The sequence below is a fragment of the Diadema setosum genome, chromosome 19, assembly GCF_964275005.1.
Source record: "Diadema setosum chromosome 19, eeDiaSeto1, whole genome shotgun sequence".
Taxonomy (NCBI): domain Eukaryota; kingdom Metazoa; phylum Echinodermata; class Echinoidea; order Diadematoida; family Diadematidae; genus Diadema; species Diadema setosum.
The window spans coordinates 17,495,947-17,519,176 of NC_092703.1; the positions used below are offsets into that span (position 1 = coordinate 17,495,947).

The 23,230-nt window shown below is 38.8% G+C and overlaps 1 protein-coding gene across 1 annotated transcript in view; it reads right to left on the bottom strand.

Annotated features, from left to right (window-relative positions):
- The window catches only part of LOC140242761 (cilia- and flagella-associated protein 47-like), a 55,952-nt gene extending 34,501 nt beyond the window's left edge, over positions 1-21,451 (bottom strand). Inside the window, exons 1-17 of the mRNA XM_072322520.1 lie at positions 21,286-21,451; positions 14,624-14,778; positions 13,999-14,206; positions 13,446-13,492; positions 12,016-12,244; positions 10,984-11,296; positions 10,305-10,585; positions 9,532-9,691; positions 8,788-9,010; positions 6,596-6,748; positions 5,906-6,009; positions 5,337-5,519; positions 4,636-4,739; positions 3,268-3,380; positions 2,233-2,366; positions 1,599-1,709; positions 1,060-1,190 (exon numbers count right to left, since the gene is read on the bottom strand). Coding sequence (XP_072178621.1) covers positions 1,060-1,190; positions 1,599-1,709; positions 2,233-2,366; positions 3,268-3,380; positions 4,636-4,739; positions 5,337-5,519; positions 5,906-6,009; positions 6,596-6,748; positions 8,788-9,010; positions 9,532-9,691; positions 10,305-10,585; positions 10,984-11,296; positions 12,016-12,244; positions 13,446-13,492; positions 13,999-14,206; positions 14,624-14,778; positions 21,286-21,438 — 2,802 coding nt within the window. The 5' untranslated portion in view covers positions 21,439-21,451. The remainder of the gene's footprint in view (positions 1-1,059; positions 1,191-1,598; positions 1,710-2,232; positions 2,367-3,267; positions 3,381-4,635; positions 4,740-5,336; positions 5,520-5,905; positions 6,010-6,595; positions 6,749-8,787; positions 9,011-9,531; positions 9,692-10,304; positions 10,586-10,983; positions 11,297-12,015; positions 12,245-13,445; positions 13,493-13,998; positions 14,207-14,623; positions 14,779-21,285) is intronic.
- Positions 21,452-23,230: the final 1,779 nt, after the last annotated feature.

Below are 23,230 nucleotides of genomic sequence, written 5' to 3' on the forward strand. Positions count from 1 at the left end.
AATGGGATATAACAGATTAAAAAAAAGAGATATAACAGATAAAAAGAGATATAAAAGGGTAAAAATTTATGGCAAAAAAGAAATGTGCCATAAAACTTAACATTGGGCCCTTAAAGTTTGTTGACCCCTGCTTGTGACCTTTGACCTTGTGGTGACCATCCACTCTCCAAGGGACATCTACCATCCAAGTTTGGTCACAAGTGACCCATGGATCAAAAGTTATGACCCATAATAGAAACGCGCCATAAAAACTAAACATTGGGCTCTAAAAGTTTGTTGACCCCTGCTTATGACCTTTGACCTTGTGGTGATCATTCACTCTCCAAGGGACATCTACCATCCAAGTTTAGTCACAAACGGACCTTTGGATCAAAAGTTATGACCCATAATAGAAACGCGCCATAAAAACTTAACATTGGGCTCTAAAAGTTTGTTGATCCATTCTTGTGACCATTGACCTTGTAGTGACCATCCACTCCCCAAGGGACATCTACCATCCAAGTTTGGTCACAAATGGAGTTATGGATCAAAAGTTATGACCCATAATAGAAATGCGCCATAAAAACTTAACATTGGGCCCTAAAGTTCATTGACCCCTGCCTGTGAGCTTTGACCTTGAGGTGACCTTCATATATGGTAAAACGTGAAATTTTGTATGACCCCTCTTCCCTCAAAGTTTGATTGCAATTGAAGCCCAGAGTAAAGAGTTTTTGTAGCATTACAGACAGACGACGGACAGACGGACGACGGACGGACAGACGCCACAGGCGATCCCTTAGTCTCCCCTCACCTCCGGTGGGCTCAACAAAAATGAGTACAGTGCACTCCCGTTATAACGAAATGCTCGGGACCGGCCGTTTTCTTTCGTTATAACAAAATTTTGTTTCTTTTTTATACACTTTTTTTGTCAATGAAAGATTGAAGGCTGTTGATTTCATGCTCTCTGAAGCTAGTAAACAATCTTCTTGTTATCAGCTGTTTGTGTTTTGGTCCCCCTCCCCCTCCCCCCCCCCCCCCCAACACACACACACACTTCAAAATAGAAGACTGTGTACTCACATCTGCCAGGCATTTGAGGTGCTGTGTTTCACCTCCATGGACTTGGAGAGCGAAGAGGCCATCCTCTGGGGCGTGGTAGGAGGGGTGGAACACCACTTCACATTCCAAGTCTTTAAAGGCTTCAACAGTACCTGTGATAAGGAATGGATGAAATAGTAATAGAGAGTTCAAGTTCATATCAATTTATTTCTGACACAGACATTGATGGTTGGCTGACATGTATACCAAAGCAAACATTGTATACCTCTAGCCAAATCTTGTGAAAGGTCTCAAGATGCTTTATGAAAAAATAAAAAATAAAAAAATGTAGCTGTGATGCATTTCACAATATTCTGTACAATGTTATATTGAGAGTTACACTTTTTACCTCAAGGTGTCTGGGAGATACCATTTTGATTTAATGCCCAAAGGAATTACAATCAAACTACAATTTAAACGTCACCATGGAGACTGTTGCTGGAACAAACAGTAAATGCATAATCACTGTGACAGCTAAAGTTGACCATTTCAATGTTGAATACACATTTCATGTGTCTTACCTGTGGCTGGTCTAATGGAGAATGCAGTGCCTCTCTCACCCAGGATAGGCTGCCACGTGAATTCTGCTGGATAGTTTCTCTTGTTCATCAGGCGGATGACATCCCTCAGCCCTACAAACAAGAACAGACTTTGTGAAGGGCATGACTCAAACCATCCATTTCTACAAACTGCAATCAGCTTCACCTCAGAATTGAGTATACCACTGCAACAAATACCATTATATTGCATTACTCAAAGGGTGTAAGACAAGTGAAAATTTTGGGATGCAACACTCTGTGCTTTACATTTCGACATAGCCAAATACTTTGATCTTTGAGTTTATCACACACACAAAAAAATTTCTCATGCAAAAAAAAAGAAAGAAAGAAATTTTGAAAAGCGTTTCATTACTGAAGAAATGGACAATATTTGTAACAATGTTTTGTAAATACATGTATGTCCACATGTCATAATTCATTTCTCCATCTTTTACTTGCTTGTACCTATGTACTTGTTGAGTCTCTGTCTTTGTCAATCTATTTTTGTCAATCAAAACATCTACCTGATCAACCTTCCCCTCCTTTTGGTGTTTTTGCCCCTTTTGCTCTTGTACTTCATTATATCTTTCCGGATCCTTTCCTGGTATATACTAACCTGCCTCAGCTGGCATGCCTGGAGTGGGTGTTAGCTTCAGCATTTCTGTTGACAACTCAAGGGCCACTGGGACTACATCTGCATACACAGTCACATGATCACGATGCCGCCCATTGACGGTGTATTTCACGTTTCTAAGCAAAGAGCAAAATAGCCATAAAGAGCATTGCATAAAGAACATATCTGTTTTCCACCTTTCTTTTCACTGAGGCCTAAATTGATACATCAATGAGTATTTTCAAACAACAGTAAAACCTAACATTTGACATAATCTTCATACGAGCATGGAGCCTCTCTGAGCACAGAGGAATGTTAAATTTTGCAGGTGAGGTGTATATATTATTATTATACTCTGTGACATTTTGATGACAAAGTTTTTATCTTCTTTTTACTTAAGACATAATCCCGATGGAATCCCATTTTCTTTGCTCAATTTTCCAATAATAAGACATAATGACTCTACTCTGAAAGTTTTTACTTTCTTTTAAAGCATAAATTGGAAATAGCATACTGTGATCATGGAAAAATTTTGTGTGCGGCAGTGTTCGCAAACTTTGCACCCTACTTGATAACCACAAAATACTGAACAAATATATATTTCAGGTAGATACTGTAGAAGCTGCCATTTTTGCAAATATATATTAGCGAGATGTTGTTCTCGCAATTTGACACCAAGGCTATCTTAAGTGCACAAAGATACAACATACCCTTGCATGTGGCGATATTTTAGCATGTTTTAAATTCACTGCCCAACAGAGTTTAAAAAATTTGAGAAATGTAAACCCGTGCAAAATAAGAGCTTTTAATTTAATTCTAATTTCAGACTAAAAAATCATAAGTAATCAACATTCAGTAAAGAATGTGGTCCTGCGTGAAAATCATTTGCGATTTTCAATTTTTACAGTACTAGTAAATTTTTCCCCCTTCTTCTTGCAATGAGCCTATGTGCAATCTAGGTAAATCCAAGTATGTGAAGGAGATTTATAATGTAATATATGACTGTACATTACAAACTCTCACCATCCTATTTCTTACCTGGTGAATTTTCCCTTGATGTTGGATTCAAATATGAGAGGGAGTTCTGCCTTACAAGTTGGAGGTACAACCTGTGACAGGGGGCTGGTCTGACGCAGCTCACGGCAGTCAATCTGAAAAAATATGAAAAGCATTTTTGTGCCTAGTGTCTAGTAGTAATAAGAGCAATCCTTGTATGTGTATTTCTGTTTAGTTCCAAACTTGTGCTTTTCAGTAAATATGAGTCACTTTTTTTTTCTCTGCAGTTTGTCGTCTTGTTTCTGTTAACTAGCAGTAACATCAAATACTTTGATAGACATATCTTTTTTACTCTCAATAAATGTTCACTTTCCATGTTACTGTATACGCCATATATTTCGCAAGTCTAAATTTTCGCGAATCAGGACTTCCTGACAATTTCGCGAGTGGTTAAATTCGCGATCATGGAGTCATGTACTGAACGGAGAAATGTATACGCGTACGTCACATTCGTATCGGTATTAGAGTCAATATTTTCGTGTGTTTTTAATTTCGCAAACAGCAGCTGACTCGCGATATTCGCGAAAATAAAAACCTCGCGAAATATTTGGCGTATACAGTATTCTTCTTCCTCATATGTTAACTTTCATGTGTCTATCAAAACAGTATACATTTATTTAACATTTGATTATAATGCACTTTGTTATGTTAACTATGTTTTTGACATTAAAAAATAAATAGTGCCGTCTTGAGGATGCTATGCATTCATTCTCAGTCAATCTTTACTACAGCAGTGCTGAAGTTCCAGTTACCTTCCTTGTGTTTCTTTTTGCATGTTCATATTCTCTCACTAAGAGTGCTTCTTTTCCTTTCCTTGCAAGATTTGTCATTTGATATGCAACATTCAGGTTGTCTAGTCTGACAATACCTTTTTTGCTGGTTTGTTTTTTTTTCATGTCTTTCTATGACATCGTGCTCTGTGTCATTTTTACAGAATACCAAGTGTGATGTCATAGCCATTCACTGCCATAGAAACTGGTTCTTAACAACCTCACGTAGCCCAAATATGTGTAAGCACAGTGGTTGCTAATCACGCTTGAACAAAAGACTGAGACATCATCACTTCAGTACTCTAAAAGGAAGTCCCCTCACATCTGGTGTTTGCATATGACCTTGAACACTAAGTATTAAGAAACATACAAACATGCGTCTGTTGTGGCATACATTTATTTATCCTTATCTCCTCACCCCCTAACTGTCCCTTGCCATATTTTTCTTCCCCCTGAAAATTGGCTTGTATTATAATGTTTATAATTGTTATGTCAATGGGAATACAATTGCCATTGGTACATGGTAGGGATCTATCAAATGAAATCATTTACACCACTCACTAAGCCTGTAGCAACTCACCTCCACAACTACATGAATGAACTGGTCTAGGTTGTTGACAATACTCAGCTGCTTGCTACTTGTCGATTTCAGACAGACCTCCGCAAAGTCAATGGTTGGAGGACCTGGTAGAAATAAAAGTGAATTAAGATGGAGTTTACCCTTCCTCCAATGCCGCATTGCCCAATTAAACATTTTCTTTGCCCTTAGATAGACCAAGTCACCTTGAGCCATTTAAAAAATATGAAGAAAAAAAAAGGGAACTTTTAGTATTTCACTTGATCTTTAAACCCATGGTTTCCCTTGGGAATTTTTATCTGGTAACACATGTAAACATTAAGTTTCACAAAATTACCTTTAGATGTTACAGAGATACGGAAGATATAGTACAATTTTAAAATCTGACCTTGGTCGACGACCTTTGACCTTGATCCCACAAGTTGATAGGCATGGCTTTGTCCACTCATACATACATATGCCAAGTTTTACTTAGATATTTCAAATAGTTCTTAAGATACATCATCTACAAAATTGATTACAGGCGGAAGGATGGACAGACAGACAGACAACCAAAACACATGCCTCTTGCAACACTTCGTGGCAAAATAGTTCTTAGGATACATCGTCCACACAGGCAGCAGGATGGACGGACAAACAGCCCAAACACATATGCCTCCAGCAACACTTCATGGCAGAGGCATAAAGAGCTGAGGAAAACTCACCGATGACAACTTGGTGCAGCTGTTGAGGAGAAAGTTCTTTTTTGCAGTCGGCCTTCTCCTGTGCTGTCATGGGGATGGCATTGAGTCCACCAGCACTGGGCTGCTTGGCAGACTGTGTTTCCCTCTCACTCAGCTTCTTGGAGCTTAACATGTCGTACTGGCTGCCATTCTCAAAAGGGGCTGCTGTAATGGACAGACAAAAGAGTGAAACACATGTCAGCAGCGTTGACAAAATTTTCATGAAGCATTCAAACTGAATAACAATTGATAAGTATAATATCTTGTCTACCTTTGGTGCTGTATTGTAATATGTTTAAGGCTACTTTGGAGTCCATGCACAATATCTGAGATGAACAAGAATGGCACATAAGGAAATATCGAGGCAAGCTATTAGGGACCTCCAAGAGCATAGACCCATCTTAGGTTGAAATAATTACATTCAAATGGTGGCTTTATTCAGTCAATCAGAAATAGCAAGCATGATATCTTGGCTACTTGTTAGCATTTAGACATTTGAGATATGATTTAAAAATTCGCAACCCTCAAGAGATGCAGTGCTCTTTACTTACAAACTGGTTTTTCATTGATTTCATCAGCCTTGAGTTTTGGTGGGCGGAGTCCTGATGCCGGCTTTACTCCAATCTCAGTCTTGTTGTTCAATGTTTTGAATTCTCTGCAATAGAACAAAAGTTTCATGGAAAATCATGTTTTAGTATGAAATTTTAGCTAAGAGACAGTGACAGGTTATCTGAAACGTCAAATTAAGTGAGAACTTATTTTGTATTAAGGCTGATATACCAAGCACTTTCCATTTTGGAATGTTACACATGGAACACAGCTATGAATTGGACATCTTTCTCTATAGACACAATAACACTTAAGATATGTAAACCTTGCTCTTCATTACTACAGGCAAAGACAAAGTCAGGGATATATTTCCAAGAAAAAGCTCTCATGACCACATCCATATCTGAATTCCTTTTCTTGATTTGTTAGAATCCATACCATCAATGGGACTTTGGGAGCTTTGACTCTCAGACACAAAGTTAGGTTTGAGATCTGGGCAAATATAAAGATTAGGGTACTAATAACTTTCAGTCAGTTCTCAGCACCTTAAGATGCTCTCAAGATAGTTGTACTTGATATTTTAGTCGCCATAAGAGGAAGTCCTCTATGTAAAAGAGCCACTGAATATTCAACACAACTACACATTGTAACTCCTCAAAGAGTCACTCTTCGAGGGATTTCTTGGCACTTACTTAGCCTTGAGTCTACTGACTCTCTTTTCCCTGCTGTCCTTCAGGTAGTCGTTGTATCTATTCTTGTGAGCCATGACATCATTCAGTTCTTCTTCATCATAGGCATAGTCAGGGTCAACATAGGTGTGCCGCTCTGTCTTCGTGAAGATTGTCCTTTACAAAGAGAAATTTCACCGAGACTTGAAATGAACACAAATAAGCAATACCTACTACTCCATTCATGAAACATAATATCTGTTAACACAAGAACATATAACGAATATATACCATGTAAACGTGGAAATTTTCGCGGTGTTGAAATTTTCGCGCATTTCGCGCAACCAGATACTAGCGCGAAAATAAAAGCACGCGAATATTTTTGCTTGCCATATGTTCCTGTTCCTACTGTCTTGATTCCGCGGAATTAAAAACATGCGAAACTCTTCTTACCAGGTAAAGCGCGAAAAATTAGTCGCGCGAAAATATCCACTTTTACAGTATTATAAAGTTGCTCGAGTCCAAACTGTTCACTGATCGGCACTAAAATCAAAACATATGTAGAATAGAAATCATACCCATTATACTCAAAATACTGAAATCAAAACTGTATATGATACGAAATGCATTCTACCTCCAAAAGATGAAATTCAGCAACATGCAAAATAACATTCTGCATTTCTTTCATTTTTTGTGCAAAGGGAATAAAACAATCCTTATGTTTATATTATGTTCCTTTCATCAAGCTCTAGCATCACTGGCTACACAGATTTTGCAATATAGATTCATGATTTTTGTCTTTCCTTTTTTTTTGTCTTTTTTCTTTTTTGAGGGGATGGATATGAAACAATTCAGACTAGAAATGTCGCTATGGCGACTGGTATGCCTCCGCCATGATGCATGTTTCTCCTTATAGGTCTAGATAGTACATGTGGACAATGTGTGATTACATTTTCACAAAATTGGCTAAATATTAAAAATGACAAGTTTGTCACAAATGTGTTGAATGTTCACCTTCCTTGACCTAGGTTTAATTGGATGAATAGGAGAGCATGTATCATTTGGGATTTAAGGACTTTAACTTAACTTTGACCAATTCATACGTTTATGCACTGAGTAATTTCCAAGGTATAGAGAAAAAGTGCAATTTCTGTATTGAATAGTAAATTGTTACCATTTTCATCTGGCCTTTGACCCTAAAATTCATAAGATAATCACTGTCAGGCAGAACATGCATAAATATGTAGAAAGTTTAAAGATAACTTGAGCCACTTCCGAGATATGAAGGAAAAAAACTTAGTTCAGCACTTTCACTTGATCTTTGACCTTTTGACCTTTGAGGCAAAAACAAAACAAACAAAAAAAACTTTCCAGAGAATCTCTATTAGGTTATACATGCATACACCAAGTGTAAAAAAAATGATCCTGCTGGCATTGCATAAACATGAGGGAAATAGTAAAATTTTGAAGTGTTGCCCTTGACCTTTGACCCCTGACCTTTGACCCATGAACCCTAAATTGTCTAGATAATCACTGCGTCAGTACATGTATGTTCCAAGGTACAGAGAAAAAAGTGAAGTTTTAATATTTTCACTTGACCTTTTGACCTTTGACCTCATGACCCCAAACTTTCACCAAAGAATCTTAATTGGGTAATACATGAATACACTAAGTTTCAAGAAAATATCTTCAGGCATTGCAAAAATATGGAGGAAATAGTGAAATTTTATGTATACGACCTTGACCTTTGACCTTGAGCATGTGCACCCAAAAGTTGACAGGCACAACTTCACCCCTTAATACACATACATGCCAAGTTTCATTAGGATACCTCAAAAGTTTTTTTAGTTACGCTTGCCACAAAATTAATTACGGACGGACGGACGGAAGGACGGACAGACGGACGGACGGACGGAAGGACGGACGGACGGAAGGACGGACGGACGGAAGGACGGACGGACGGACGGAAGGACAGACGGACAACCCGAAAACATAATGCCTACAGCACCACTTCGTGGCGGAGGCATAAAAAGTAAGTTGCATCTTATCTCTTCCTAAATTTCAAGGATATATTTACTTGTATTCAAAAGTCATTCTGAAAATGTACAAACAAATGCATATCACATGTCTATTGAGGAGCTAATATGACATTCTACTGATGTCAATCAGGATATGTATTATCTTAATGAGTTAAACACAAAAAGAGAATATTTTACTTGTAGTCCTCCCGTCTGTAGCTGGGTCTGATACTCCGTGCACGGTCATTGGGATAGGCAATCAGTGCCTTGCTGTCCTTGATGTGGCCAGCTGACCTGGTGGCATGCAGACCTTTGGTTTTGGTGGAACCCAGCATGGCTGCCCGAGGCTCGTAAGCCTTTCCCTCATTCACTTTGACATCGATGAATTGACCAACTTCACCAACCACAAGTGGGGTGATTCCTGATGAGAAAATTATAAATATGCACTATCAATGAATAAAACAAAAACAGGATTTCCACTAAAATGTGTGCTTTAAAAAATGATACAAAACAAGAGTGTTGATAATTTCTCCCAGTGCATCATTCAAAAGAAATCATTTTCCATTTATCCTTATTTGATGGTGTCCTGCCAAGGGTGATGAAATTCACTTGGTGTAAACATTAACTACCATGAAGATCAAACTATGTAACTGGGCATGATTTGAAACTGGAATCAAACTTTTTACATGCTCTTGAGTTGAAAGTCTACAAGTTTTTCACCATATTCACAAATTTTCAGTGCCTTTAGTATGGGTCAAACTGTCATACAAGCATCTACATGCTTTCAGCACAATGTAAGTCTAATGACTCTAAATAGTTGCAAAAACCAGTTACAAATCTGCAGCAGAGATTGTGCAGATGGAATCTGACAACTCATAATACCTTCACCGAGCACAACAAACTATGCTGATAAGATCACTGCTGTGTGAAGAAATGGCTTACCAGGATTGAATTTGGGCTCCTTCTTCTTGAAGACAGCATCACTGACCCCTTGAAGAGACACATGGAGAGTGTGAATGGATGCCTGGACTGTGGCACTGGGCTGGATCACTCCAGCTTCAGTCTCACTCTCATCGGCTACAGACCCCAGCACATCAATGATCTGTACAACATGGGATGGGAGGTTCGGCAGAGTCCCACAACACCATGAAATATATCAGCTGCTGCATGATAGCGCATAACTTCATGAAATTATTGCAGATTATCTCCTATCTTTCATGACTTGTAATAGATAAAAATATAATCTCATACTTAATCTGAAGGAAGAATGACTCATTCCTTCCCACGCTGAATTCATAAGAGGCAAACCTGCCCCTCATTAGTTGAACACCAGCAGGCTGTTTACAATGTACAGTCTATGGAGTAGTTGGATTTTTGATCTCAAATGATGACATCAGCACACATGTTGGTAAGTTTGAATTAAGATTGATTTACTCTCAGATCTCCAATTATATCAACTAGTACATCACCAAATGTTTAATGCTTAATCTTTGACATACATAAAGAGAGATGATACTACGACTTACCAGTATTGTTTGATTGCAATATTTATTTCTATGTTCTGCGTAATGTGAACTTTTCAATTCAATTCAATTGTTATTTCTTAATGTGCTCCTGGATTTTGTGTCACAAGTAGACAAACTTAAGGTAACATAAAACCTGACATTCCTTTGCAATGCACTCATATGCTTCCACAGTAAAAAGTATCAATGTACCTGGATCTTCTTGAAGGTGCCATACTGATTGGGTTTGAAACAGAAGATAATATCCATGGCTTCACCGGGATTGAGGTGCCCAAAGGCTGGGCGGGTGGCAAACTGGGCCACTGGCTGGAAGACAAAGTCAGCCGGAAGGACGGTGGAATCATTCTGTAGGCTGCAGAGGGTGTCAATTTGCTCCCCAACAGGGCACTCACCAAAGTCAAGGTTGGTCTGGGGTGAGAGGCTCAGTAGGACTGGCAAGGCAGTACCAGTCAGGGCTACTTCCAGCGTGGTCACTGCATAGCAAGAACACAATTGTTAGCACTTTGTATTGGAATGCATGAAACAACTCGTCTAGTCTTATGGTAGAAGCTTGCAACACATATATAGAATCGATATATTCTCTACTTTTAATATCTTGAATATATATTGAAGCTGGATATTCCTCTCCTAGGCAAACCATCTTTATGAGCAGAAGCTGAGTTATGAAAAAAATATATGCTTTTAATTGTACCAAGTGAATTTCAGTCTTTCATATCATCATATTCTCACGTAAAGGAGACACTTTACCTGTCATATACAGGTGCATTTGCCCATCCCCAATATCGCAGAATAGTATGAAACAGAAAATTGCATGGAATCGATATGACACCATGTGCACTATATTACATCCTCAATCGAATAATTTTCTCACCTTCATTGTCTTTTCTGTTATCCTTCTCCCCACTGTTGTTTCCAAAGCCACTATTGCTGCCTACCACAGTAATGTTCATGTAGAGAGCAAAGTCTTGGCGAGGTGGTGGAGAGGAGGTCCCCTTCCAGCCCTGACTGGCTGTGTCATAGCGGGGACTAAAGCGGAAGTAGAGGGGGCACTTCTGGTAGGGGCCCAAGGTGCCCTGGTTTGGGAGGGTCTTGACCAGCGTGCTGATGGGGCAGGTGTTGGCCCGTACCTTGTCCAAGCCCTTTGTGGCCAGTGTGGCCACAGTGGACTTGGTGACATCAATCCCCTGAGAAAGTCAGTGCCATAACAAAATGAGCAGCATGTCTGCTGTAAAGCAACCCTTTCAATTACAAGGATTTGGCCATCTGGAGTAATCCGTGTTATGTTTTGTTTTTCATACAACAAGCTTTGTCAGTTGGTCCATATTCAGCTGAACACACATAATGACTTTTAGTTACCTTTTGCTTTACACTTTAGAAGTATACAGGATTACAAACAAAGCTGAAATCTCAAGAATGGTCACAAAACAAATTGTCGCTGGGACAACAAGACCTTGTATCTGCAGAATGTCAAATGTTCAGGAGAGCAAAAAAACATGGCAGCCAAAGCACTATATCAAATGGGATAGACTTTCCTTTGACATGCCGTGGTGGCTTCATTTTTTGGGTGAGTCAGCTTTGATTTGGACAGGACATCACATTATCTGAGCATTAATAAAAAAAAAAAGCCATTTTCACCAAAACTTCAGATACAAGGTCTTGTCACCCCAGCAACAATATACACAATGAGACAACATAAGATAGAAGACAAAACTACAGGCCTTATTAACCAAAGAGTCTCCTCACACACGTTATCTATCAAACTCCAGTGAATTTTATAGAAGCATTTAAGGTACATGTAATGAGAGAACAAAAAAAAAAAAATACAGAATCTTCAGAATAATTATATTACAACTTTGTAGGAGTTTTCATACTTGAAATTGCTATTGCAAAATACCAAACTTACTGCTTCGGTTCCGACAGCATCTTCTTCCAGAACTGTGACAAAGTTGATGGAGTCTGGCCCATTGTTGTAGAGATAGGCCAGCTTTGTCTTGTCTGTTCCATAATAGGTAGAGCCAAAGCGCATGCACTGAATGTTATCACCAGACTTTGGGTCAAGAAGCTCTAGACATCTGTCCACAACGTGTGCTTTCAGGGATAGGCAGCTTGGCTCCTGAGCTTCTAAATTCACGCTGTATGCAAAGTTTGAATAAAAGGTTATCAGTCAGATGGTTTGTGTGTAAACTTATAATACATGGCTCTGTGATTTAGAACCATTTTCATGATATCAATAAGACTAGATTTTGAGCACTCTTTCTTAACATTATATGTGAACCCTTTTCATAACATTTATATGACAATACAAATGTTTTGTACACTGTTTCTCTTGTTTCTATGTATGCCACTGAGACAAAAAACACTGCTATGTCAGCAGGCCATGGTTTCTCCAATATGGTTGGAGATAGCAAACAGTGTACTGGGCAACCATTGCTAAAGTGTAACACCATGTAGGGAAGAGTTTGTAGTCAAGATTACTGCCATGTTAGAGTGTGGAGTACACACTGTCAAGCAGATTTGCTCACTTTATAAGTTATTTGATATCTGGGTGTCAAGGATGCTTAGAACGATTCCTAACTTGGCTCTACAAAGAATTGACATTCATTGTAGTATCACTAAACACTGTGTTACCTGAATTCAATTCAGTAAGTCATCACTGAACTACGATTAGAACACGATAACAATGCTAGCAAATGATATGCCTGAACAAGAGTCATAGAATCATAGATAACATTCCGTCAGCATAATGATAAAAAAGTATACAAAAGAAATGAGAAGGATAACTGACATCATGTCAGTGACATGGGATGTAGTCATATGAATCACATCAACATTTTGGTCACCTCAAGTGACTAGAAATGTATCATCAGCAAATGTTATCAAGTCTGCACAGTTTGTCACAATAATTATTTCTTTTGAAATGGTGAATCTAATGTGTAATTTTCTCCAAGCTTTGTGGAAATTTTTGGAGGGCTGACAGACCTCTCCCACAGCTGGTTAACCTATCAAAATTAATATAACACAGTTTCCAAAGTTACAAACAGTGTAATATGTAGAGTGTCATGTTCAGCCAATGACACAGCAGACAAAAACTGCAACCACCCTCCTCACTGCCATTGTGCCATGTACGATTTATCAGCAAAACTAATCCCAAGGGGGAATCAGGTTTTCTAACCTTCATGTAGATGTACATACACCCATAATCTAATTGGCACTTTTCTGTGATAACTATTCATTATGGATTATCTTCATTAATATCATCAAGCGTAATTATAGGTGTAACTAGAAAAACAGTTTGCAAGTTTGTGTTACATTGAAAACATATGGACTACTCACGCAGCCTCTTCATTCAGACGTCCACTCTTCTTGGCAACAAATTCAATCTGCAAACAGAAATAGATACATGACACACGTGAGTAGGTACTTGTTATGTAATGTGACCAAACTACCAACAACATTTCCTTGTAAATAGTTTTCAAGGGTTCCATTCCTTTTGTACAAGTTTGTATGGCTGAAGAGTACCAGCAGTCACAACCTCACTTTGATGGATGTGATAGAGCTTTGACAACTGGCAATAGTTTCAGTTCCCTTGAATTCTACTGAGAGTGACCAGAAATAGCCTTAGCAAGATGTGAATTCTACTTACAGCCAATGTTCTGATCTAAACTTGCCCGAGTTTTCCACATTTAAATGCAAAGATCTTATAATAATTTACAGATATATATCAAAAAACAATTTTATGAAGCTTCCATGTTTATCACTTCTAAATAGAGAGACAAACACTCATGATCAATTCTGTAAATTAATGTCACCAAATGCCCAGGATATCTAAATAGTTAATGCTTGTGGCCTTACATTACTACCTGCATGAAAGTTGATCATTACATACTTTGATTGTCTGCACTGTCTTTGGCTTGACGATTCCTTGCAGTGGAAAGATGGTGAATGGCTCCTGGCCAGAGTACTTGATCTTGAACATGCCCGCTAGTGAACCATGGTTGTAAAGAGAGATTTCCTTGCTAAGAACCTTGCTGTCACGCACCACTGTCCCAAAGTCTACTGGGCCTTCCAGCTCAAGCACTGGCTGGGGTGCATACCTACCAAGAAAGAAAGGGAAGGAAGAAGCGTGTCATGTACTTTGTATAATGTCATAAAGATTCCTTAGATTGTCAATGAGTGGCAGTGGATCATTGCAACTTGAAAAATTATACATGGTATTGAAAATTTCCTCAAATATTTCCAACGAACTCTGAACATGTTTTTTTTTTTCTTTTGCTGAGGCGATCAATATCAAAGTATCTTGAATTTCAAGTACTGTATACGCCGTTATTTTCATGAGGTTTTAATTTTCACAAATTTCGCGAATCACAGTTGGATCGCAAATTTAACAACATGTAAAAATGTCTCCATGCGCTTTGTTAATAGAGCATTAACATAAGCATTGGCATCGATTCGCGAAAACAACATCTTGCGAAAATGTCTGTGACCTCGTCATTGGCGCACATGATACTTACGCAGACACTGGAACTTCAATAACATTTTCGTCCACTAGGAGAATAAGTCTGTCCTGGTAGTCTCCAACCTCGCTGGATTCATACTCTACTGTTGCTGACACTTCCAGTCCTGGAGCAATTGGTTTTTCAGGGTTGTTCACAATGAGCCGGAAATTCTGAATACATGAGATAAAAGGATTTTTGTTTTCTTGAGAATAATGTAGCATACTGAGTTTACACTGTAACTTTTGTGAATGGGGACTTGCAAGACAATTTGAAAGTGGTTAAATTTGCTGTTGAGAACCACACTGATGGAATGAGAAAGCAGTAAAGTGTACTATGCTTTCCAAATGTCAAGAGAAAAGTTTGCTATTCCCACCTTGGAGGTATAGTACAACACATTTGTGTTACAGGAGACAACATTCTCAACTGAACGATTTTGTAAAATTTGTAGATATTAGATGCATGAAATTCAGGAACATAGAAACATTGTGAAAACACCAGTAATGCACATTCAGTAATCATGTTGGCATTGTTGAAATGATACAAGAAATGTCAGAGTACAGTGTAAGAGTGATCATATGAAAAAGTTTTAATAAAAAGTATATTCATTTCTAATTCCTAGAAACCGATGTAGAGCATAGCTGAATGATATCTAATCAACTCTGAGACATAGTAATTTCCCAAATATTGAATATGCAACATATTTTGACAGATGTAACTAGGTACAAGTACACTAGGCTAAATGCATTTAATTGTGACTCATGAATACATGAATAATTTGATACTCGTGTACATCGCCAAGCGGCAAGAAAAAACGAAACCCAACTTTGAAAAAGCCTCGTGGCTGCGCCACTGGGTCACACAATCACCTGTTTCTCGCAATGCTCGGTGTGGCAATTTAGTCATCTATCAGCCATGCGGGGAGGAGTCCCAAAAATCTTAATTGAATTTTGTCATCAAGCACAGACAGCGTGCAGGCCATGCAATAAAATGCTATGTACAGAAATCTCCTCCCATGCATAGACAAGCTATCTCTGAAAATCCCTCAGCTTGCATAGCTTGTGCGCTGTCTGCACCGGATGCCGCGGGATGCTGGCATGAAAGGCACCCAAAGGCTGGTGGACAGCGAAATTCACGAAGAAAGTGAACCTGTGATACCCACAAAGTGATTTGCTAACAAATTCAAGTACCCATTTACTCTATCAGTGTGGAATAGTAATTTGGAATATAAACTTGAAGAACAGGTTAGTAATGATTTTATTTTTCTCTTTTAAGAATATTTGTAAGATGATGCCAGACTTTAGTTTCATACAATGTAGGGATGATATGTGCATGGAGAGGTGAGAGCCACAGAAAAAAACACCCAAAATTTTAAGTTGGATCAGGCTCAAAGGCACGGCAGCCTCACATTGAGCGAAATCGCTGGCACCCATGCTTCGGGGTCGGTCACTGCACATCATTGATTAAAATTTGATTTTTGGACAAACAAATTTTTTTCTTCTTTTCATCATGGAGACTGGGTGTGTGTGTGTAACAAAAGATCACCATGCAAACTTGCGACAATTTATATGTCAGATGTGAGATGGACCAGAAGTGAAGAGGAGCCTTCTTGAGCATATGTGTGTGATATGATATGTGTGTATTGTGACAGCAGAATTTGCTGGCTTGAGATAAGTTAGAAGTGTCCGGATTCTGGAGGCCGGCCGAAAACTGGGGGCTTTACTCTACTCAAAATTGAATGTACTCCACCTACGTGAAAAACTGATAATTCATCCTTTGATGATCTCATGATGTGAAAATTCAAATTCTCACCTTTTAATCTCTTCCATGCAGTTTGTGATGGAAACAACTCATAAAGTCAGAACCTACATGTATGCCATGGGAGAAAACCCTCCACCAACAACTAGTAACACTGTTAAGTGTTATTATATACCTCATAAGTGAGATTCGTATCACTGATTGGTCAAAAGTATATCACGTGACAAGGTGTAGTCCCGTCTATCTTGCCTGAGGGTTTTCATGTAAGTGATAGAAAGGCAAAACCCTCGTGATAGAAAGGCAAACCCCTCGTGATAGAAAGGCAAAACCCTCGTGATAGAATTCGTAAACCCTCCGCGACTTTTGTACACATAACAAGTACACTAGACTTCGCACGCGGTGTCCGCAACCCCTCCACCCACCCAATGACGTTCACTACGCGCATCGTATAAACACATGCAAAGTCATCGCACTAGCGCACAGCAGGCATACGTTTACGTGGCATGGCGATCAAGCGCGACTCCGTGATTTGAAGTGAGCTGGATCAAAGATCGTACACTTTGCAATTAGAATTTCTTAGGATCCCGAAGCAGAGACAAATCTCAGCATGTTGAAAATATCGAATTAAAACACGAGCAACGGGAAACTGGATGTATACTGTAATCTTCTGCCAAGATTTTATGCAGGAGCTCGCCGAAGGCCGTGTGACTGTGAGTGAGTACAATGTACCGTGCGTACTGGGTAGTACGAAATGCACGAAAACCATGCCAGCAAGCGCAGGCTGTGGCCTGATTTTAGGGCTAACGTTTAGGCCTAACAGTTAGAATTTACTTCTTATTTGCCTAGCCCTAGATCTTGGTTAAGTCTTAAACGATGAGGTATATAAAACAAATATTAACTGCTCTGTATTCGGATGATGGTGGAAATTATCACTCCCTCGGTGCTTTTCATACCGACCCTTCCATCACCCCTCGGCTAACGCCTCGGGGTGATAGAAGGGTCGGTATGAAAAGCACCTCGGGAATGATAATTTCCACCATCATCCTCATGAGCAGTCAATATTTGTATACTGTTGTAGGGCGCTAGTGTATAGAAATAGAATATAAAGCCTTTAAAAAAAGGCTAAGAAAGGGGGAAAAGGGAAATGAAAGACAAGATATTAAAAAAAAAAACTGGAAAAAGAAATAAAACTAAAAGTTTACAAAGTAGAGAGTTCACTAACAGATAATGGAAGGGAAGAAAGAAGAGAAGCTTGCATTATAAAGGAAAGCAAGGGAGAGATGGATATGTTTGAAAAGAAAAGAGGAAAGGAAAGAGAAAAATATGGATTGAAAAAAGAAAAGCACTACAAGTACAAGTAGGTACAGGTAGAACTGGATAAAAGAAAGGATGATTAGGAAGGAAAGAAAGAATTATACAGGTTGGAAAGGAAATGAAGAAAAGGATTCATTAGAAGGTCACATAAGAAAAAGATACTGGGGAGGATAAAAAGGAAAGTTGGAGGGAATAACAACCCATGAAGGAAACAAAGAACAATTAGGCAGAAAGTACAATTAAAAAGGAAATTGAGAAAGTTAGACAAGAGGAAAATCACAAAGAAATCATTGATAGGAAGGAAGGGGAAATTTACGTATAGATTCTACCTGAAAATGAAAGAAGAAAAGATAGAAAAGAAAGAGAAAGATATAACTTAAGTGGCAGCACACACTCGCGCACATGATCAACTGCTTTGAAGCTACGACCGCTAATGCAAGACTTGGCCGAGGAAAAAGAGAAAAAAAATTTAGCTTTTCAAGGACCCCGTAGAAAAAGTTGCGGTGTCGCTACATTCAGACCAAATGATCGACCCGTAGCATGCGCTGAACATATTTGTACTGTGCTTGTGTACAGAGCAGCATTTCAAGTGATCAAAATTTTCCAACGATTTTCTGACACTTGTAAACACTAAAAGTGTTAAACGTCTATTTGACTTTGGAGACTCAGATGCAAGTATTTTAGGTTACTGAATAACAAGGGTGAGTTTGTGCATGTTTAGAGATCATTTGACAAACAGGTGCAAAAGTACACTAGCACCTAACCGCACCAGTGACCCCAACACGTAGTATGGTAAAGGTACCACATATTGGCAGGGCACCTTAAGGATCGGCACCCTGCGTATCATAGCTGCTAGCGTATTGAACAAAAAAGTATGTGTGGGATTAAGCGCCATAAGCTATGAAAATAATAATAAGACATGAAAAAAACTCATAAGCAAACTAACAAACTAAACACGGTTCAGTTACACATCCGCCTAGGAAACTGCGAACACGACGCATGACTGTGAAATTTACATACCTACGTGTAAGTTGTATGTCGAGGGAGGGGGAGCCGAGGGTAGAAACTACCCTTAGAATAAATGTCCCAGTTCGCGGCCAGGTACCTGTTCGCGGCCACTACAGCATATTTGGTAATATAACGCTGAACACAGCGACACACTTTATACATGTATACCACACATTCACTAACACACTGCCATTCTACAAAATTCAACCGATGACATGGAAAAAATCTCCAACAAAAATGAAATTTTCTCACTTAAATGATGACATTTCGCACCAAAAACTTCATTTTCAGTACTTCTTAAAACATCATAGTTAAAGGGAAGATAAACCCAAAGAACAATGTGGATTGAGTGAAAGCAGCAACATTAATAGAACACATCAGTGAAAGTTTGAAGAAAATCGGACAATCGATGCAAAAGTTATGAAGTTTTAAAGTTTTGGTGTTGGAACCGCTGGATGAGGAGACTACTAGAGGTTATGACGTATGAGTGGACTACAATATCAAGAAAATATAAAGAAAATACTACAAAAATCCATTTTTCATGAAAATTACAAATTCCATCAACTTGATATTGACATATGTTAAGGGTAGCAATTATTCCCCCTGCTCTCTGAAAGCGTTTGGTCCACTGCTCTTTCATGATTCTAGAAAAGTGAATTTTTGTTGAATATCCTTTATATTTTCTTTGTATTGTTGTCCACTCATACGTCATATCCTCTAGTAGTCTCCTCATCCAGCGGTTCCAACGCCAAAACTTTAAAAATTCATAACTTTTGCATCGATTGTCCAATTTTTCTCAAACTTTCACTGATGTGTTCTACTAATGTTGCTGCTTTCACTCAATCCACATTGCTCTTTGGGTTTACCTTCCCTTTAAGGATCAAGGGTCTAACGCGAGCCCTTTTCATGTGCTTTCGCAATGGGACTTGGCACTTATGCAACGTTCGCGTGTCAAATGTAGCTAGCGTTCAGCAGATCACTGAGCACGCGCTTATTGCATAGGAATTGTACATCAGGCCGCAAACCAAACTACCACGGTCGCGAACCGGCGGACGCTGTACCGGATCGCGGTCGTGGTAATTTTTTACTATCGCAATGGACATTGGTCTTGCGATTTTGACAATATTATAAATTGGTAACTATAAGTGGTCAACCTTTATTATAACCTGGGTTAAAGCAATTAGCAAGTTTGCGTTTCAGAGTGGAAAAACCCTTAAGCGGCCGCGAACTGGGACTTTTACTCGACATAAGCCGCTCAAAGGAAAATGCATCGCATGCACTAAAATGGGGGTATTTCACCACGGAGATTCAGAATCAACACTAGAGTATTCTATATGACAACAACAGGAAGGTCACGACTTTCAAAATTGCAGTATTTATGGCATATTCAAGGTTAAAAGGTGAATTTGTTACATACATCTGGAATAAATAAGCTGCAGATCCTTTGTAGGGTGACGATTGGTGGTCTACCCTCTATCACTGGCATTACACTATGCCCAGCGCCGGAGTTAACTAGCGCCCTGCAGTAGTGTAACGATAGTGCAGCTCAGGCAGTGGAACAGTAACAGTTAGAAGTCTAATTCAACATGCGTTCATTAGCTGTAAAATATTATAATTTTATCTAACGTTAGGGTAACATCCCCAGTATTCGGTCACTTAAGCTTTTTTGCAATATTTTTCAAACTAAAATAATACATACATACATGATATCTACAGCAATGTATGTGAAATATATCAAATTTCTTTAATCTCAACTTTCATTTTGTTAAATATCTCACAGAATTGCGCAAAATCCCGAAATATTTCACCTTGAAAATTCCCCAGTATACGGTCACCGGCTCCAGTATTCGGTCACGCGATGTGCGCGTTCAAAGTCAATGCGTGTTCAAAGCAGCTGAAAAATGCGCGCGCGCGCTACCTTGTTGGCGCAAAATTGCATCGGGGACATTGCAGCGACTGTTGGTGACCGAATACTGGGGCCTCGGCACTTGCATTCAACCCTTGTACGTTGGGACACTGTATCGGCACGTACGGAAATTTTGTTTTTCTTTTGCATTTTTGAGGATACCATTACACTCCAAGCTTGCGATAGGTGAAAAATCCCGCGAGAGAACGGCATATTTCTCGATTTTTAGCGCTTTTTCAGCAACCCGTACTCTTAAAACTGGACCTTATCCGCGCGCGCTTTTGGAAAGTAGCGCCGATTCTGCACTTTTGACGGTAAAATTTGGGATTTGGGATGGATTTTTGGAGGGGGTTAAGGGAGTTTCCTGTTGTGAATGAGTGTGCAAGTATGTGAATTAATGTGATTTGCGTGTGTTGTGACAGTTGAACTTACTGGCTGGTGACTAGTGATAAGTGACCGAATACCGGGGGCTGACCGAATACTGGTGCCCTTACCCTACATACACTACTTAATCATGTTAATTGCTAGAAATGGAAATCTGCAGATTTGCAACATTGTAATTTATATGCTGTGACCTGCGCCTGTGCTAAAAAGTATCAGTCACACCACAGTTCAGTACAACGTTGGGCCCAAGCTTGGGTAATCTACGTGCAGCGCCATGCACTGCCATTGAAGTCGCAGCACACACGTTTACCTTGGTACTTGGTCCGTGAAACTTGATCTGTCTGCTGCACCTGCTAATGTTCTGCACCGTGACAGTCTGGCAATGTACGGTGTTTGCTTCAGCATCCAAGAAGTCTATCACGGGAGGAATGATCCTCACACCCGCAATATCTCCGTCCATCATACCTAGTCCAGAAAATCTGCTTTCACAACCTATTTACAAATCACAAATTTGATGCTAACATCGAATAATGTTCATCTTGCGATACTTGACGAAATGTCAACACAGTGCGCTGCCATCTTCGTTGCTATCAATCAGTTCGGCGTTACTAAGTTATGTTGCCAAATGCAGTAATACTGATCAATAATAAAATATTTTTGCTTACAAAGAGTCAAATAAAAATTAATTGATCAAAACTGATCTTAGCAAAATTTATTCTAAAATTTTGAAAAGCATAAATATAGGATAATATGTTCTTGAGAAGTATATTTTTTTCTACAAATTTATGCGGTTAATCTTTATTCATGACACAGACTATCCGACGAAGTTTTGTTTTCTACAGTAACTATCACACCACCACCCCCTCCCCTCCCCCCCCCCCCCCACACACACACACCCCGCACGACGAGAGAGCTTATAAATAAATGCATTTTTAGAATCGGCAAATAATGATATAAGTTGTATTGCACACTCTTGGTGCACGAATAATCGAACAACTTTCAATAAATAATAAATTGGTTATATATCTAAGTTGCAAATACAAGTGTTAAAACAAAACGAATTATGGTGTTTTTCAAATGATTTTCCAATATGTTATTTATCCATCAAATTTTACACCTTCTACATGCAGTACCCTCGACATTCCCCTTGTATTACAAGTTTGTTGGGTCCCATGTCCCTGTTGTTTATTTTATTATAGGCTATTATGTCGAAGTTGATGTCCTGTTAATGTCAGTGTCCGTATGTATATCACTGTCTTTGTTTCTGTTATTGTCTATGTCTATGTCTCTGTCCTTGTTCTTATCTCGGTTTTGTATTTGTATTCACTCTGATACTAAGTACTGCATATTATGGCACTCGTCACAAGTCTTTTCTATGACACTTCTAGATCTAGAGTTCAAATTGATCGCATGTTTGTCCTACTTACAGGCCTAGATTATTTGCTGGAAATAAATGTCATTGAACCTGAACCTGAACCTGAAGTTGCATGATCTGATACACACATTTGGTGGCATATTTGGGGCATCCCTCCCCCTGGAGTCTTTTCAATTTCAGAATTGAAATTCCTGAGACAAGCCCAATTCAAGTTTGATTTTTCACTATCTCAATATTATCAATATAGCACATACGCACGCGATATATAAAAAGAGATAATTATGTTAAAGAGATGGTACAGTTTAGGTTGTGGGGCTTCAGGTTTCCTTCTTTTCACCATTATTTTTTTTTTTACATAATGAGAAATCTCTTATGAAATATGAAAGAGCATATATAGTCTTAAGAGGAAATCAAAGTTTCTTTGATGAAAACTGGTTTCGAAATGGCTGAGTGGATAATATCCAAAACAAAGCGATCCTAAAAGGATCGCTTTGTTTTACATTGTTTTCGGATATTTCAGCCATTTCGAAACTGATTTTCATCAAATAAACTTTAAATTCCTCTTAGAATAGCATGATCTGGTTTCTAAAGTAGGGCCTATCTCACAAAAAGTTAAAAGCTGAATCCTCACCTCAACCATTTCACTTCATTTAAAAAAAAAAATGTGGATTGAGTGGATGCAGCAATATTTGTAAAACACATCAGTAAAAGTTTGAGGGAAACAACCCATTCAAAAGATATGAATTTTTAAAGTTTCTGCGCAGCCACTGCTGGATGAGCAGTACTACAGTTTGTAATGTCACATGCGTAGAATGATATTAGGAAAATATGAAGAAAATTCCACAAAATTTCATTTTTTTTTAAGTGCACAATCCCGCGA